The 14,988-nt window shown below is 38.2% G+C and overlaps 1 protein-coding gene across 6 annotated transcripts in view; it reads left to right on the forward strand.

Annotated features, from left to right (window-relative positions):
• The window catches only part of QRICH1 (glutamine rich 1), a 28,343-nt gene extending 22,785 nt beyond the window's left edge, over positions 1-5,558 (forward strand). For all 6 annotated transcript variants that reach the window (XM_058169062.1, XM_058169057.1, XM_058169059.1 and 3 more), the window contains exons 6-10: positions 130-244; positions 453-561; positions 1,360-1,511; positions 2,036-2,126; positions 3,645-5,558. In XM_058169062.1, the coding sequence (XP_058025045.1) occupies positions 130-244; positions 453-561; positions 1,360-1,511; positions 2,036-2,126; positions 3,645-3,837 (660 nt within the window). In that variant the 3' untranslated portion in view covers positions 3,838-5,558. The remainder of the gene's footprint in view (positions 1-129; positions 245-452; positions 562-1,359; positions 1,512-2,035; positions 2,127-3,644) is intronic.
• The last annotated feature ends 9,430 nt before the right edge of the window (positions 5,559-14,988 follow it).

Genomic DNA, 14,988 nt, shown 5'->3' on the forward strand with positions numbered 1-14,988 from the left:
AAAAGCACTTTTTACTTCAGACTGGTAGGGATTTTGAATATAAGATTAAACATGCAGCCTGTCATTTCATGAATGAATGAACATCATGGTAGATTTTGTTTTTCTCCCCTGTGTTATTGTTTCTTGCAGTACTTATTTGAAAATGGGCGAGTTGATGACATTTTCTCAGATCTCTATTACATACGGTTCACTGAATGGTTACATGAAGTTCTCAAGGATGTGCAGCCTAGGATCACTTCTTTGGGTAAGAGAACCTTCAACCAGACAGTTGAGAGAAGTATGTAAATAATATTTAACAATAACTAAACAATTGGTTGAATATGCTATCGCAAGAATCATCATTTTTTGCTCTCTTAATGTTGCAATATTGAGAAATGCAATGTTTGTATCTTTTCTTAGCAGGAGCATCAGTTTGGTATCTCTGTATTAATGCTTTCTTTTTATCTGCACAGGATATGTTCTTCCCAGCCATGTGACAGAAGAGATGTTATGGGAGTGTAAACAGCTGGGAGCTCACTCTCCTGCTACCTTGTTAACCACTCTCATGTTTTTTAATACAAAGTATGTACCAATGGAAACATTACCTAAATAAAACCATTCCAATTATTTTAAAATAGGCAGAATTCTATTTTTTCCAAGAATTTTGAATTAGTAAGATCAAATCAAACTTGCAGCAAAATGTGGAAGAGTCATCTTGTAGGGGGGATGGGTGGCATAAAATTTTAATGAACAAATAAGCAAACAAGCAAGCGGACTAAACATAAATCTACAGCTGGCATAATACATTTACAAAGCAATTATGGACCAATAATTTCGTAGTTCAAATTCTGCTTTCGTTATTAACCATATGGGGTTTTAAGTCAATCCTCTGTCTGCAAAAGGATCAGCCTGTAGTCAGTAGACTTAAGAAATGCAAGTTTGCTCTTCATGGCAATTGGCTTCACATGTTTCAGAAATGTTGGCTGCAGTCCAGCCTTCTGCTTTCTGGAAAGCCCATCCTAATACTTTAAGAATACATTTTTTACTATAATGTTTCTATATCATTTGAAGGGCATTTTATTCTTTATTTTGAACATGGGCATGGAGCTTGAAGCAAATTCCTCTGATAAATGAATATTTTTCTCTGAAAATGACTTTATCTAGATTCAATAGTAAGACAGCAATCTTTTGTTTAAGTTTAACCATGTTTTTATATATATACACACACACGCCCTTGATTATTGAAGTCTAAATACTCCATGCCTAGGTTCATAGTCCATAAATGTTTGACCATTGATGGATATGGGGGGCATTGGCTTTTTTTTTTTCAGATTTGGGACAGAGAATATAATTCAGTGGGCACTTTTCCTGTGTCTACAGATATTTCCTGTTGAAAACAGTAGATCAACATATGAAACTGGCCTTTTCAAAAGTCTTGAGGCAGACTAAGAAGAACCCTTCTAATCCTAAAGATAAGAGTACAAGCATCCGGTATCTGAAGGCTCTTGGCATCCACCAGGCAGGCCAGAAAGGTAGAAAGAATTTCTGGAAAAAAAATGAAAATTTCTAACACTTAGCTATGTTCACTTTGCAGAGCTTTTTTAGGTCTATTACATAGACTTTGAGCAATAAATAGAACATTCTATTCTATTCTATTCTATTCTATTCTATTCTATTCTATTCTATTCTATTCTATTCTATTCTATTCTATTCTATTCTATTCTATTCTATAAATTGTCTAGTAAAGACCACATGAATGATCTGTTGGAAATCTGAATATCCCCCTTGCAGTGTGTAACGTTACTGCTTTCTGGTAGTCATTCATCAAGCCTTTCATTAATTACATTTCTCCTACATGCAATGCCTTATTAAGAAGACTCCTATTTATTTTCAAGAATTGTTTGGAAGATAGTATTTGATAGTATATGCAATAACGAAGATAGCAGAGATTACAAAAAAATGTGTTCTTTGTTCCATTAATAACATTGACATTACTTTGTTCATCTGCTATAAGAAAGTATTTCATGGTTCTGTATCTCTTGGGGTTGATTTGCAGTTACAGATGACATGTATGCAGAGCAGACAGAGAATCCTGAAAACCCATTGAGGTGTCCTATAAAACTCTATGACTTCTACCTCTTCAAATGGTAAGTTTTCCCATCACAATTGCCCATTGAACATTATCTTCAAGGGCTTTCAGTCTATAGGTAGTTTGGTGCAGGTTCTCCTGCAGCATCCAGATAAATGATTTTTTTGCCAGCTTCCTACAAGAAAAGTAAGTGGGGAAGTTGGCAGAAGGTCTCAAGCAGTGACACCTGATAGCCTTACTTAATGACACAAAGCTATTCACTTAACGATGACAATTGGGAATGTCAGAATTTCCATTGCTAAGCAGTGCAGTCCCATGACATCAGACTTACGATTGTGTCACTTAGTTGCAGAAATTCCAGTCCCACTTGTCATTAAGTGAGAACAACCTGCAGTCACGGAAATGCTTGATTCATACATTTTATTATGTGGCTGAAGAAAAGTCAGGCAGGGAAACTATGTTGCAGATCCTGTTAGTTAAAGAATTCCAACTTGCAGAAGCAAGAGAGCCTTCTCTGTTGTTGCCCTCACCCTTTGGAACGCTCTCCACCTAGGTGGGATGAGCCCCTAGTCTCCTGGCCTTTGGAAAATGCTAAAGAACTGGGTCTACCTTCTTGCTTGAGTCTCATATAAGAGCATGCAGCTGTGGGACTGTTAGCACCCTGAAGGCCTATTTTATTTGTACACTACCCAGAGTCCCTCTGTGAAGGAGACAAACATTTTCTAAACGTAATGAACAAATAAACAGTCTTTGAACAAGCTTCATATACATTAAAGGCTTTGCAAATAGGAATCTCAACCCTGTAATCTAAATTATTTTCTTGGTTTAATTTATATCCTGAACTAGTTAGTCCAGGCTTAATTTGGTACTAAACCATGTATGGGAAACATTCTGATTTATATAGATCTTTTGTTAATCAGCTAATTGGGAGTGATTGAACAATATATACTATAGATTTTTACTTGTTCGAAATTGTATCCAGAATAACTATTATCCTATTGCAGTTCAAGAATATAATTTCAACAGGTAAAAGTCTCTCTTTGACCTTACAGTCTTACTGGCTCTGAGCTGTTGCTGAACAAAGTTGCTGAATATCTTTAAGCAGTTACTTGTAGTGGGGAAAGTTTCTTAAGCTTCATTTGAAAATCCTGTGAAATCGCCAAGCTAACTGGCAGTCTTCCAATTATTAAAACAGGATTTTTTGATACGATGATACAAAGGAATCATAGGTGATTATATCAAATACGATGTATGTATTCTAGATCCATATTTTTTCAAATTCTTTTTAAGTGAGTCAACAGAGAGACAGAGGAGAGAAAAAAAAAGAAAAATTAGAGTAAAAAAGATGTAGCATACATATATCTTATCAAAGTTTCTATTGATAAGAATTATTCTTATTTTATTCTAATTACAGATTATCTTAATCTGATTTCATAATCTACAAAAAACCAGATTAATTTGCGCTTTTCAGATTTCAATTTGCATATGAATTTCATGGAGAGGAAGAGCTCTTGTTCCTAATATAGTGGTAACAGCATTTCCAAAGCAAACACTAATGTTTCTTCTCTCTTTGTAGCCCGCAAACTGTGAAAGGCAGAAATGATACATTCTATTTGACTCCTGAACCAGTGGTGGCTCCCAATAGTCCTATCTGGTATTCCATCCAGCCAATCAGTCGAGAGCAAATGGAGCAAATGCTTACCCGGATTCTGGTGATTCGAGAAATTCAAGAAGCTATTGCGGTGGCCAATGTCAGCACCATGCACTAAAGGCATCCCTCCCAGTTCAGAAAAAGGGTGCAGGGTGGAACTGGGCCGGGTGGAGTGGCAGCGAGGCCAGGATCAGTTGTACAGCCTTTTACACTAAAGGAGATGCCTAAGTTTTTTTTTTAAATTGGTGTAGTTAAGAAGCCCTTTTAGGCTTCTTCTGGTTAATAAGAGACCCTTTCCATTGTGTATCTGACCCTTTTGCATCAGCTTTCTGGACACATTGAAGGCTGCATTCTTTCTTTAGGAGCTCTGAGGTTCCATAGGTTGACTTTGGGGTTTTTTATGATGTGAAGAAAACAAATTTAATTGGTGGACTTGGCCTGGGTGGGCCACTACATTCAAGCTCATGAACTTGGAAGCAGAAAACGGTGGATATCTGCTTGACCTTAAAAAAAAAGGTGGTTTGCAGTTTCCTTGTGCTTGGACACTAACATGTCCTAGAGGGGAATGTCCTGCAATTATGATTTATAAGGAGAAGAAAATCAATTTCTATTAAGACCTTAAAAGTGACATTTTTAGATGTTAAGTACAAACTACCACACTTCCTTCTCTCTTTTTCCCCCCCTCCTTTCTCTCTCTCTCTTTCTTTCTCTCTCATTTGGCCTGATGTTGAGGCCTTAAATCCTTGGGCTCCTGTGCCTGATGAAATTCTTGTAACATACACTTGTGTATCATATAAAGATACCACCCTGTTTCTCTTATGTATTCTTATGCTAGTTGTTTATTAAGAATGACAAGCACGTCTTTTGAACATGCTGTTGAACAATGTGTCTTTATTGGGGGAGCAGAAGACATAATTAGTAACATACAGAATGTCTTACTATACTATATTCCTCTACAAATTTGCTAGCGTATTTAAACAAGGGTTGGGTTTTTTTCCTGATTACCTGATTCTATGGGATTCGTGCAAGAAATTGTTTATTAGTATACTAACTTGTTGCTTTTGTTGTAATTTTTAATTAAATGAATCTGGAATTGGGATAGCAGGTATTTGAGGCCAGGAGTTTCCTTATTTTTTTTCAGGTAACCTACTTACCTGATAGTCTGAGATTTAGTGCAGATGTTTATTAGTACTGGGATTTAGAGAGCATAGAATTCCTTTCTTCTTGAACATAGCGTTATCATAACTTTGACAACTGATTTTAATCCATCAGAATTTAAGAACATTCCCTCATCATTATTTCAGCTGGCAGCAGTTGTGTGTAACATTGATTGTAGAAAGAGGAAAAGCAAAAACATGCAGTCCTTATGGTTTTCTAAGTTGTATTTTTGAATCCATTTGACATTTGTTTTATTTGAACTGACAAGTTTTTTTATTGAAGAACTGAACTATAAGAACTATGTTTTGCTGGGACCAAACCCAGTATTTTGTTTTTCTGCATTACTTATTATATTTTGGCCGTTTTCTATTTAAAGATACTCTGATGACAACTTCAGATTTTCCACCATATTTTTACCAGTTACAACAATACTGGTGTGATTGTTCAGTTCAGCATTAATGTTACAGGTTTTTTCCCCTTTCGCATAAAGCAGCTTGATTGAGATTGGAATTAAAGTCTGAGTAATTCTGATTGGTTTACTGAAAAACACATTTTTCTGCATTTAAGCATACTGTTACAGCTACATTATAGAAGAGGGCAAGTAACTCAGATATCTATGAAAAATTACCTGTTGCTTTCCTAAAAACTGCACGAGAAAAGACTGCTATTTGGTTGTTGTTTTTTTAAAAAAAGCTACAATCAGTACGCATCCCTATTCAGGAAGAAAAGTAGCTCTGCATAGAAAGAAAGAGAATTGCAGGAAGAGTTGTGCTCTCCTTCACGCAAAGAAAAGTAACACTGCTCCAGATGAAAATCTGCAACTGTGTTCCAAATAGGTACTTAGGTATTCCTTACATGAGTGTGTGTATGCACAGACATATGCCTACATATTATACAATCATGTGAAAAAATAAGTACAACCCCCATATAAAGTTTTTTTCTTTTTTAACATTTGTGGACATACCTGTGTTTTATCTTCATTTAAACAATACATAAAGATAAATGATGATGTAATTGAACAAATACATGAAAAATTGACTTTATTTTTATTAATTAAATTTATATAGCAGCCTATCTCACAGAAAGTGTCTGGGCAGTGTACAACAATCCAGTAAAACAAAGGTGGTAAAACTTGGCAATTATTTAAATAAATAAGACATGCCATTTCTTTCTCGGAAAAAACAACCAACAGTTCTGGTTCTTATCCCAGGTATTGCCTCCTTTGGCAGAAACAACCTCAAGTGTAAGTGTTTCTTATAACCATTTTCCAGTTTCTGACATCTACTGAGAGCAATATTTCCCATTCTTTCATGGAGAATTTTTTCCAGCTTTTCAGACTTTGCCTAGGTGTCATGCTTGAATTTCTTGCATGCATAGCCTGTTCTAAAATCACCTGACAGCATCTTGATGGGATTTAGACCCCAGATTTGAGTTGGCCGTTCTAGAACCCGCCATTAATTTATTTTCTCAGCCATTCCTCAGTTAATTTACTGGAATGTTTAGGGTCATCATGTTGTGAGGTCTACTTTCTGTTCAGTTTTCTGACAGATGGCCTCGCATTATCCTCAAGAACTGCCTAGTACAACAAAGAACCCATTGTATCTTCTGTGATGATGAGTTGTTCAGGCTTGCCACTCAGCAAGGCAGCCCAAACCATAACATTTCCACCAACCTGGTTTATAGTTGACATCAGGTTCTTTGGTTTTTATAAACTGGGTCTTCTGGTCCTGTTGCCAAATGATCCTATCATTGCCTATCATCTGTCCAAAGCACATTGTACCAGGAGTTTTGGACTTTGCCTAGGTGTTTAACAGTTTCATCCTGGTATACGCCTCCTGTCTAGATCTAATTTGTGCAACTGCTTTGTAACAATAGGCTCACACACTTCAACATCAATAGTGGTAATAGCGACCTGATGGTCATGTGGTGAAATTCTAGACCCTAGAGACGTCTTTCAACAACTTGCATTCTGCTCTTGGACTGAACTTAATGAGATAGCCTGGCCTGGGCAAGTTAGCACTTGTTTGAAATCTCTATTGTAGATGATCTTACAAGCAGTGGAATAATTGGTGTCTAATTGGCAATTTTTAAAAACCTCTTCTAAAGCGCCTTTCTGAAGGCCTCAGCTCTTTCAATTCAGGCAATTTAGGCAAGGTGGCAGTATGCACTTCAACAAAGAGCAAACCATCTCTGAGGTAAATGTAGTTTGATACTTCCAATAAGATGTGTTCCAACCAGATTCTCTCTTAATGATGTTCTAATCATTTTCACCTGATTTAGTGCATTTGATTTTAGCTTTAGCTTCGAATAGTGATAAATGTCGGAATGCATTTGCTTTTCTATACATGAAATTTGAATTTGTTTACAGGTAGTCTTTGACCTATGATTGCAATTGGGACCAGAATTTGTTACTAAGCAAGGCAGTTGCTAAAAGAGTTGCACCTGGTTTCATAACCTGGCTTATGACAGTTAAATGAATCACATGGTATAAGTGAACCCAGCTTCCCCCGTTGAGTTTGCTCATTGGAAGCAAGCTGGGAAGGTTGCAAATGGTGATCACATAACCCTCGGATGCTGCAACTATCATAAATACAGGTAATCCTCAAGTTACGAATGTAATGGAGCCTGCCAATTACATTCTTAACTTGAGGATTCATAGGAGTGAATCACGTAATTTGAACGTGATCACTCCCTATTTTCACCCACAAATTGACTAATCAAATGTGTGGGTCATTAAGTGCACAAGGTAACTCAGGGTGGGAAAGGCCATGGGAGGGTGTTTAGTGATGGAATAGGCCACCCAAGGCCTCCCCGATCCACAGATACCTCATGCTTCCACCTTCCCATCCTGCTGTGCCGGATTTGCTTACCTCCTCTCTGCTGTGATTTATTTGCCTTTGAGGGAGAGGAGAGCAGGACGATTTCCCTTCCAGTGTCCTGTCAGCTTGCCAATGCTTTTCGCGCTGAGAGTGAAATATTCTGGAGGCTGTGATCTCACATAACTTCAAGCACCATTCTCTGCAAAAGCAGATGGATGTCTGAAGTTGCACAAGATCTCAGCCCCCAGAACATTTCACACTCTGGGCGAAAAGCATTTACAAGCCGATTGGATGCTGGAAGGAAAGTAGTCCTCCCTCAAAGGCAAAGAAACAGCAGCAGAGAAGAGACAGATCTTTGCAAGGTGAGTCCGGTGCAGCAGGATGGGAGGTGAGAAGCAGCTGTAGGGAACGGGGAAGGGAATAGGGTGAACGTTGCAGTGCCTCTGGTCATAAGGGCGAACAACTGCTGTGGTGCAACATTCATAATTTCGGGACTTTGCTGTAAACACTTGGGATTATCACGTAACTTTGAACGGTCACTAAGTGAACTATCATAACTCAAGGATTACCTGTACTTGCCAGGCACGTGAATTATGATCATGTGACCATAGGGATGCTGTAGTGGTTGTGTGAGGGCCAGTTGCAAGTCACTTTTTTCAGTACCATTGTAACTTTGAATAGTCAATAGTTGGGGATTAGAAGGTAAAGGTTCCCCTCGCACATATATGCTAATCGTTCCCAACTCTAGGGGGCGGTGTGCTCATCTCCGTTTCAAAGCCGAAGAGCCAGCGCTGTCCGAAATCGTCCCCGTGGTTATGTGGCCAACATGACTAAACACCGAAGATGCACGGAACACTGTTACCTTCCCTATTTTTCTACTTGCATTTTTTTACATGCTTTCGAACTGCTAGGTTGGCAGAAACAGGGACAAGTAACGGGAGCTCACTCTGTTACGTGGCATTAGGGATTCGAACCGCTGAATTGCCAACCTTTTGATCCATAAGCTCAGTGTCTTAGCCACTGAGCCACCACATCCTAGTTGGGGATTACTTATATTTGAATTAAACAATGGATTATAAAATGTAAATGGTTATATTAACGTATCCTCTTTAACAATATTGTTAAAGACCAGCTAGCTATATGTTGAAAAACATTTCAACAGGTGTGCAACAGGTTTTTCACATATCCATACATGCATCTTAACATACAAATATAGGGAATTTTTATATTTCATACATGATCAACCTTGATATCAATGCATCTTAACATACAAATATAAGGAATTTTTATATTTCATACATGATCAACCTTGGTATCAATGCTATTTTTATGTTTAAATAGATTAATATTTTCAGTTACTCAGAAATGTCTTCCCAGCTCTTTTGTAAATTATTTATGAAAGTTTGTCTAAGTTCTCTTTAAGATACAAAATATGGGGGATCTAAATACTTTTGAGACATACACAGAATATCCCTTACTTCTAAGGCAATGGTTATTAAACTGACCCAATTTCTCTTTTTCCTAACCTGGAAAATGTCATTTGTTATTAGTTGCAAAGTCGTGTCCAACCCATCGTGACCCCATGGACAACGTTCCTCCAGGCCTTCCTGTCCTCTACCATCCTCTGGAGTGTATTTAAGCTCACGCCTACTGCTTCAGTGACTCCATCCAGCCACTTCATCCTCTGTCGTCCCATTCTTCTTTTCCCCTCAATCTTTCCCAGCATTAAGCTCTTCTCCATTGAGCCCTTCCTTCTCATTAAGTGACCAAAGTATTTGAGTTTCATCTTCAGGATCTAGCCTTCTAAAGAGCAGTCAGGATTGATCGCCTCTAGGACTGACCTGTTTGATCGCCTTGTAATCCAAGGGACTCGCAGGAGATAATAATGTCATTATCTCCAAAATGCTCAAGTATTTTGGCAGCAGCCATCCTAAGTGGGATCTTTAACTCACACTCAAAATTACAAATGGCTGTTTCATTTTCAGTTTAATAATCACTGTTCTAAGGCCTTATAATATTCTTGTTTCTCTCCCGCAAATGTCACTGGCCAGAAAGATTGCGTTTTTGAACTTTCAAACACTTACATATTTAACAAAATTTCATTTTTCAAGCATTTTTCATGCAAAATTTTTCAAAGTTAATAAATTTTGTGACGTAGGAAAGAAGTATCATGTGAAAGATTCTTTCCATTTATGGAACGAAATACAAATCCAATTTGCACCAGTCTCAGGTGCAGATGTACAGTTTGCATTTCAATAAGTTGAAAATATGTAGCTGTTTTTAAGATGCAAATGTTTGAATCTGGATCAGGGGTCTCCAACCTTGGGAACTTTAAGACTTGTGGACTTCAAGTTCCAGAATTCAGAAGCAAAGCTGGCTGAGGTATTCTGGGAGTTGAAGTCCACAAGTCTTAAAGTTGCCAAGGTTGGAGACCCCTGATCCAGATTCAAACATTTGCATCTTAAAAACAGCTACATATTTTCAACTTATATGGAGACCCCTGATCTGGATGACTATACAGTTCTAATACTTTACATCCTGTGTTCATTTGGCAATGTGCTAACTGGTTGGAGAATTAAAAAGCAAAACATGAACAATAACAATAACAATTATTAACAATAATTAAAAAGCAAAACATGAACAAGCTTAAAACATATTTATTCATTTGCGCAGTACTGGGCTAGGTTTTTAAATTTGTATTGATTTTAATTGGTTTTAGTATTTATATCATTTTAATTAATTTGGCTTTAGAATAAGTTTTTTAATTGTGATCTTAATCTGTATTTATATGTTTTTATTGGCCTGTGAACCGCCCTGAGTCCTTCGGGAGATAGGGCAGTATACAAATTTGATTAAATAAATAAATAAATAAATATAACTTTTCCAAAATAATCACATTGCTTAGGAAGCAGCTTTTGAAATCAAGACACCCTCTGGTTTATCAAATAGTTCAGGGATACAATCTTTTTAAAGGGCTGCAGTAAAGTTATAATAAAATACTCCCTCTGTAATAGGATTGACTCGGAGACCCCCTCCCTCTGGCTCTAAATGAGGGAGACAGAAACTCTAGCCTTACGCGGCATTGATTTCACTGGTTGAACCGGACCGTAAAGTTTTGGAAACTATACCATCGACGGAGGGTGGAGGAGCGAATCACATACAATACTACCTCACCAGCAGTGGTGGGATTCAAATAATTTAACAACCGGTTCTCTGCCCTAATGTTTTCTTCCAACAACCAGTTCACCAAACTGCTCAAAAAATTAACAACCGGTTCTCCCGAAGTGGTGCGAAGTGGCTGAATCCCACCACTGCTCGCCAGTCACCCTAAAGGAAAAGCCGATGAGCGCCTAAAGACTGGTACCAGCAATTTCACGCATATTACCTCGTTGCTATTTCTGCGTGCGCGCACACACACCCAGCCTCAGAAGCCCTTCTCTGAGCCTTGCTTCTTTGGCGCTTCTGTAAGTGCTACAGAGCCCCTGACTATGACATTACCCATGCAAACATGCTAACCTCACTGCTAACATGGGCTACCTCTTGCCCATATCCTCTCATCTTCCTGGGTGACCTAAATCTACCTCTCATAAACTGGATAACTAATGAATGTACAACCGATCCAATCCATACTACACTATACAACGCTGTTACAAACCTAGGTCTTGAACAACTTGTAACTAACAACACAAGACTCAACAACTGCCTTGATCTCATCTTCTGCAACAACGCCAACTCAATTTATGGACTACAAATTAAAGAACCTTTTTCCAACAGTGACCACTGCATGATTGATTTTCATCTCAATATACGTCCATACTTAAATCGTAATAACAATAGTATTCCCAGCTGCAACTTCAAAAAAGCCAACTACGATCTTATAAACAACGATCTTTCATTTCTGGACTGGCAAAATCTGTTTGCAACCAGCACAACCGCTGAAGACCACTATAGAGTTTTCCTACTTGAAATCAATAAAGTCATTAAACTATATGTACCACAAATGACCACCATGACCAGGAAAAGCAAACTACCCATATCAATAAAAAAACTTCAATCAAAAAAAAATCCCTCTGGAAAAAAAACAAAAAAGGCTGTGTAGCAAATTTCAAAAACCGCTACAAAAATATATGCAACCGAATAAAAACTGAATGCACAAATTATCACACCAAGCAAGAAGAGAACCTTTTGCGCACAAATTCCAATCATGCCTTTTATAATTTTGTGAACAATAAACTTAAAGACTCAAGATCCATCCCATCACTAAAAGATTCTAACAACAAAGAATACAATGACGAAACAGTTAAAGCTAACCTCTTCAACAGTTTCTTTGGCTCAGTTTTTGTTAACAGCAATAACACATATCCGACATTCCATAAACACACTAGCACTGAATATGATGACTTAACCCATATAGATTTCACAGAAGAAAACGTTGAAAAAGCTCTTCATAACTTGAAACCATCGCTATCTATTGGACCTGATGGACTATGTGCATACTTCTTAAAAAAACTTTCCACTAATATAGCAGAACCCCTAAGCATAATCTTTGACAAAGCTTTCACAACCAGTTCCCTTCCCAAACTTTGGTCACTAGCCACAGTCATCCCTATCTTCAAAAAAGGAGACCCCAGCTTAGTTGAAAATTACAGACCGATCTCTCTGTGCTGCGTCAACTGCAAAGTCATGGAATCAATCATCAACCAATCCATTACCTCACACTTAGAAACTAAACTAACAACCAACTCTCCAATAAACAATTTGGTTTCAGGAAAAAATTATCATGCAACTTGCAACTTCTTCACTGTAAAAACATGGACTACAAATCTCGATCAAGGCAAAACAATAGATGCAATCTGCATAGACTTCTGCAAAGCTTTTGACTCAGTAGTACACGATAAACTTCTCCTAAAACTAAAATCCTATGGCATTTCAGGATCCCTTCACAAATGGATATCTGCATTTCTGTCCAACAGACAACAAGTGGTCAAAATTGGCAATGCTCTATCAAATCCTGTTCCTGTCAAGAGTGGCGTTCTTCAAGGCAGCGTCCTTGGACCAACACTTTTCATACTATACATTAATGATCTTTGTGACCATATCGCAAGTAATTGTGCTCTCTTTGCTGACGATGTCAAACTATTTAACACCACAGACAATGCATCTATCATCCAAAAAGACCTTGATCATCTAACCACTTGGTCTAAAACTTGGCAACTCCAGATCTCAACCAGCAAATGCTCAGTCTTACATATTGGAAAAAAGAACCCAAACACTAAGTACATACTTGATGGACATTACCTTACAGATGACCCCCACCCCGTTAAAGACCTTGGAGTTTTCATGTCGAATGATCTAAATGTCAAAGCCCAGTGTAACTACATAGCAAAAAAGGCTCTAAGAGTTGTAAACCTAATCCTGCGTAGCTTCTTTTCCAAAAACACTACACTACTAACCAGAGCATATAAAACATTTGCTAGACCAATTCTAGAATACAGCTCGCCTGTTTGGAACCCTCACCACATCTCTGACATCAATACAATTGAGCGAGTCCAGAAATATTTTACAAGAAGAGTTCTCCATTCCTCTGAATACAACAAAATACCTTATACCTCCAGACTTGAAATCCTAGCCTTTGACAAGACCTAAGTTTAACTCATAGAATCATCTATTGTAATGTCCTTCCTGTTAAAGACTACTTCAGCTTTAATTGCAACAATACAGGAGCAACCAACAGATTTAAACTTAATGTTAACCGCTTTAATCTAGATTGCAGAAAATATGACTTCTGTAACAGAATCATCAGTGCTTGGAATACTTTACCTGACTCTGTGGTCTCTTCCCATAATCCTAAAAGCTTCAACCAAAACTTTCTACTATTGACCTCACCCCATTCCTAAGAGGACCATAAGGGGCGTGCATAAGCGCACAAACGTGCCTACCGTTCCTGTCCTATTGTTTTTTTTTCTTTTCTTCTTCCTATATATATATTGGTGCTTATACCTCCTAATATTTACTCATATATATGTTTATATACTATATAATCCTTTTTATATGATGTTGTGACAAAAATAAATAAATAAAATAAAATAAAAAAATAAAGTGGGGCAAAGGGCTATCAACGAATTGTGACTGAAAAATAACCTCTAACACAATGGTGACTGTCAAAACCGAGCCTATAATGGAGATTTCGCCGATTTCCTGGCTGCCACAAATGAAGTAAAAAATTATATTTCCAACTTAAATACAACCTTCCCGTCAAGATTTCAGATTTTATATTCTATGTTTTATATTTTGCCCCTGTTTACTGCAAGTGAATGTGTTATAGGATCAATAAACCGAACTAGTCCACTCGTGGGATACACGAGTTTGGTTCTCGGGAGACTTTTTCTACTTTTAAGCCCAGAGGATTCCCTTGCTTAGGACGAGTCACGTCTATGGCTGCCCTGCAGCTCAACTAAAGAACGAGAGTCCCAAAGGTGTTTTTTTCAAGAGGCAACTGGACTTTCTGGTTTTTCGTTGCAGTCAAGCTTCTTCAGCTCTGACTGGATGGTGGGAATGGAAGGATTTACAATAAATTCCTTGCCGTCAATCTTGGTCATTAGCACTCGTTAGCACCAGATCCAGTCAGAGCTGAAGAAGCTTCTTGGGCGAGAAAGTGAAAAAAAAAGTCTTCAAAGAAAACCCAGAAAGTCCGGTTGCTTCTTGAAAAAGCACCTTTGGAGCAACCGACCTGGATGACTGAGAATCTCCATAGACGTTTAAAGAACGAGAGAAGAGTGCCCCTCCAGAGCGCTCCGAGCTTATTTCGGCGCATGAAAGAAAGAAAAAGAAAGGGAAGGAAGAAGGAAGAAAAAGAAAGAAGGAAAGAAAGAAAAAGAAAGAGAGAGAGAGGGAGGGAAGGAAGGAAGGAAGGAAAGAAAGAAAGAAAGAAGGGAAGAAAGGAAGAGGAAAGGAAGGAAGGAAGAGGGAGGGAGGGAAGGAAGGAAGAAAGAGAAAGGAAGGAAGGAAGAAAGGAAGGGAAGGAAGAAGAAAGAAAGAAAGAAAGAAGGGAAAAAAGAAGGAGGGAGGGAAGAAAGAAAGAAAGAAAGAAAGAAAGAAAGAAAGAAAGGGGGAGGGGCAGGGACACGCCCCTTTCTCACTTTTCAGCTCGGCTTCAAATAAGATCGGGGGGGGTGGGTGAGAGGAAGAGCAGCCCCGCCTCCAAGGAGCTTGAGAAAAAACCGCTGACGTCACCCGGCCTACGTCGCGGCGGAGGGGCGGGGCTCCTCTCGCGCTCCTTTCTTTTCTGTCTC

Source organism: Ahaetulla prasina, chromosome 2 (genome assembly GCF_028640845.1).
Source record: "Ahaetulla prasina isolate Xishuangbanna chromosome 2, ASM2864084v1, whole genome shotgun sequence".
Classification (NCBI taxonomy): Eukaryota; Metazoa; Chordata; class Lepidosauria; order Squamata; family Colubridae; genus Ahaetulla; species Ahaetulla prasina.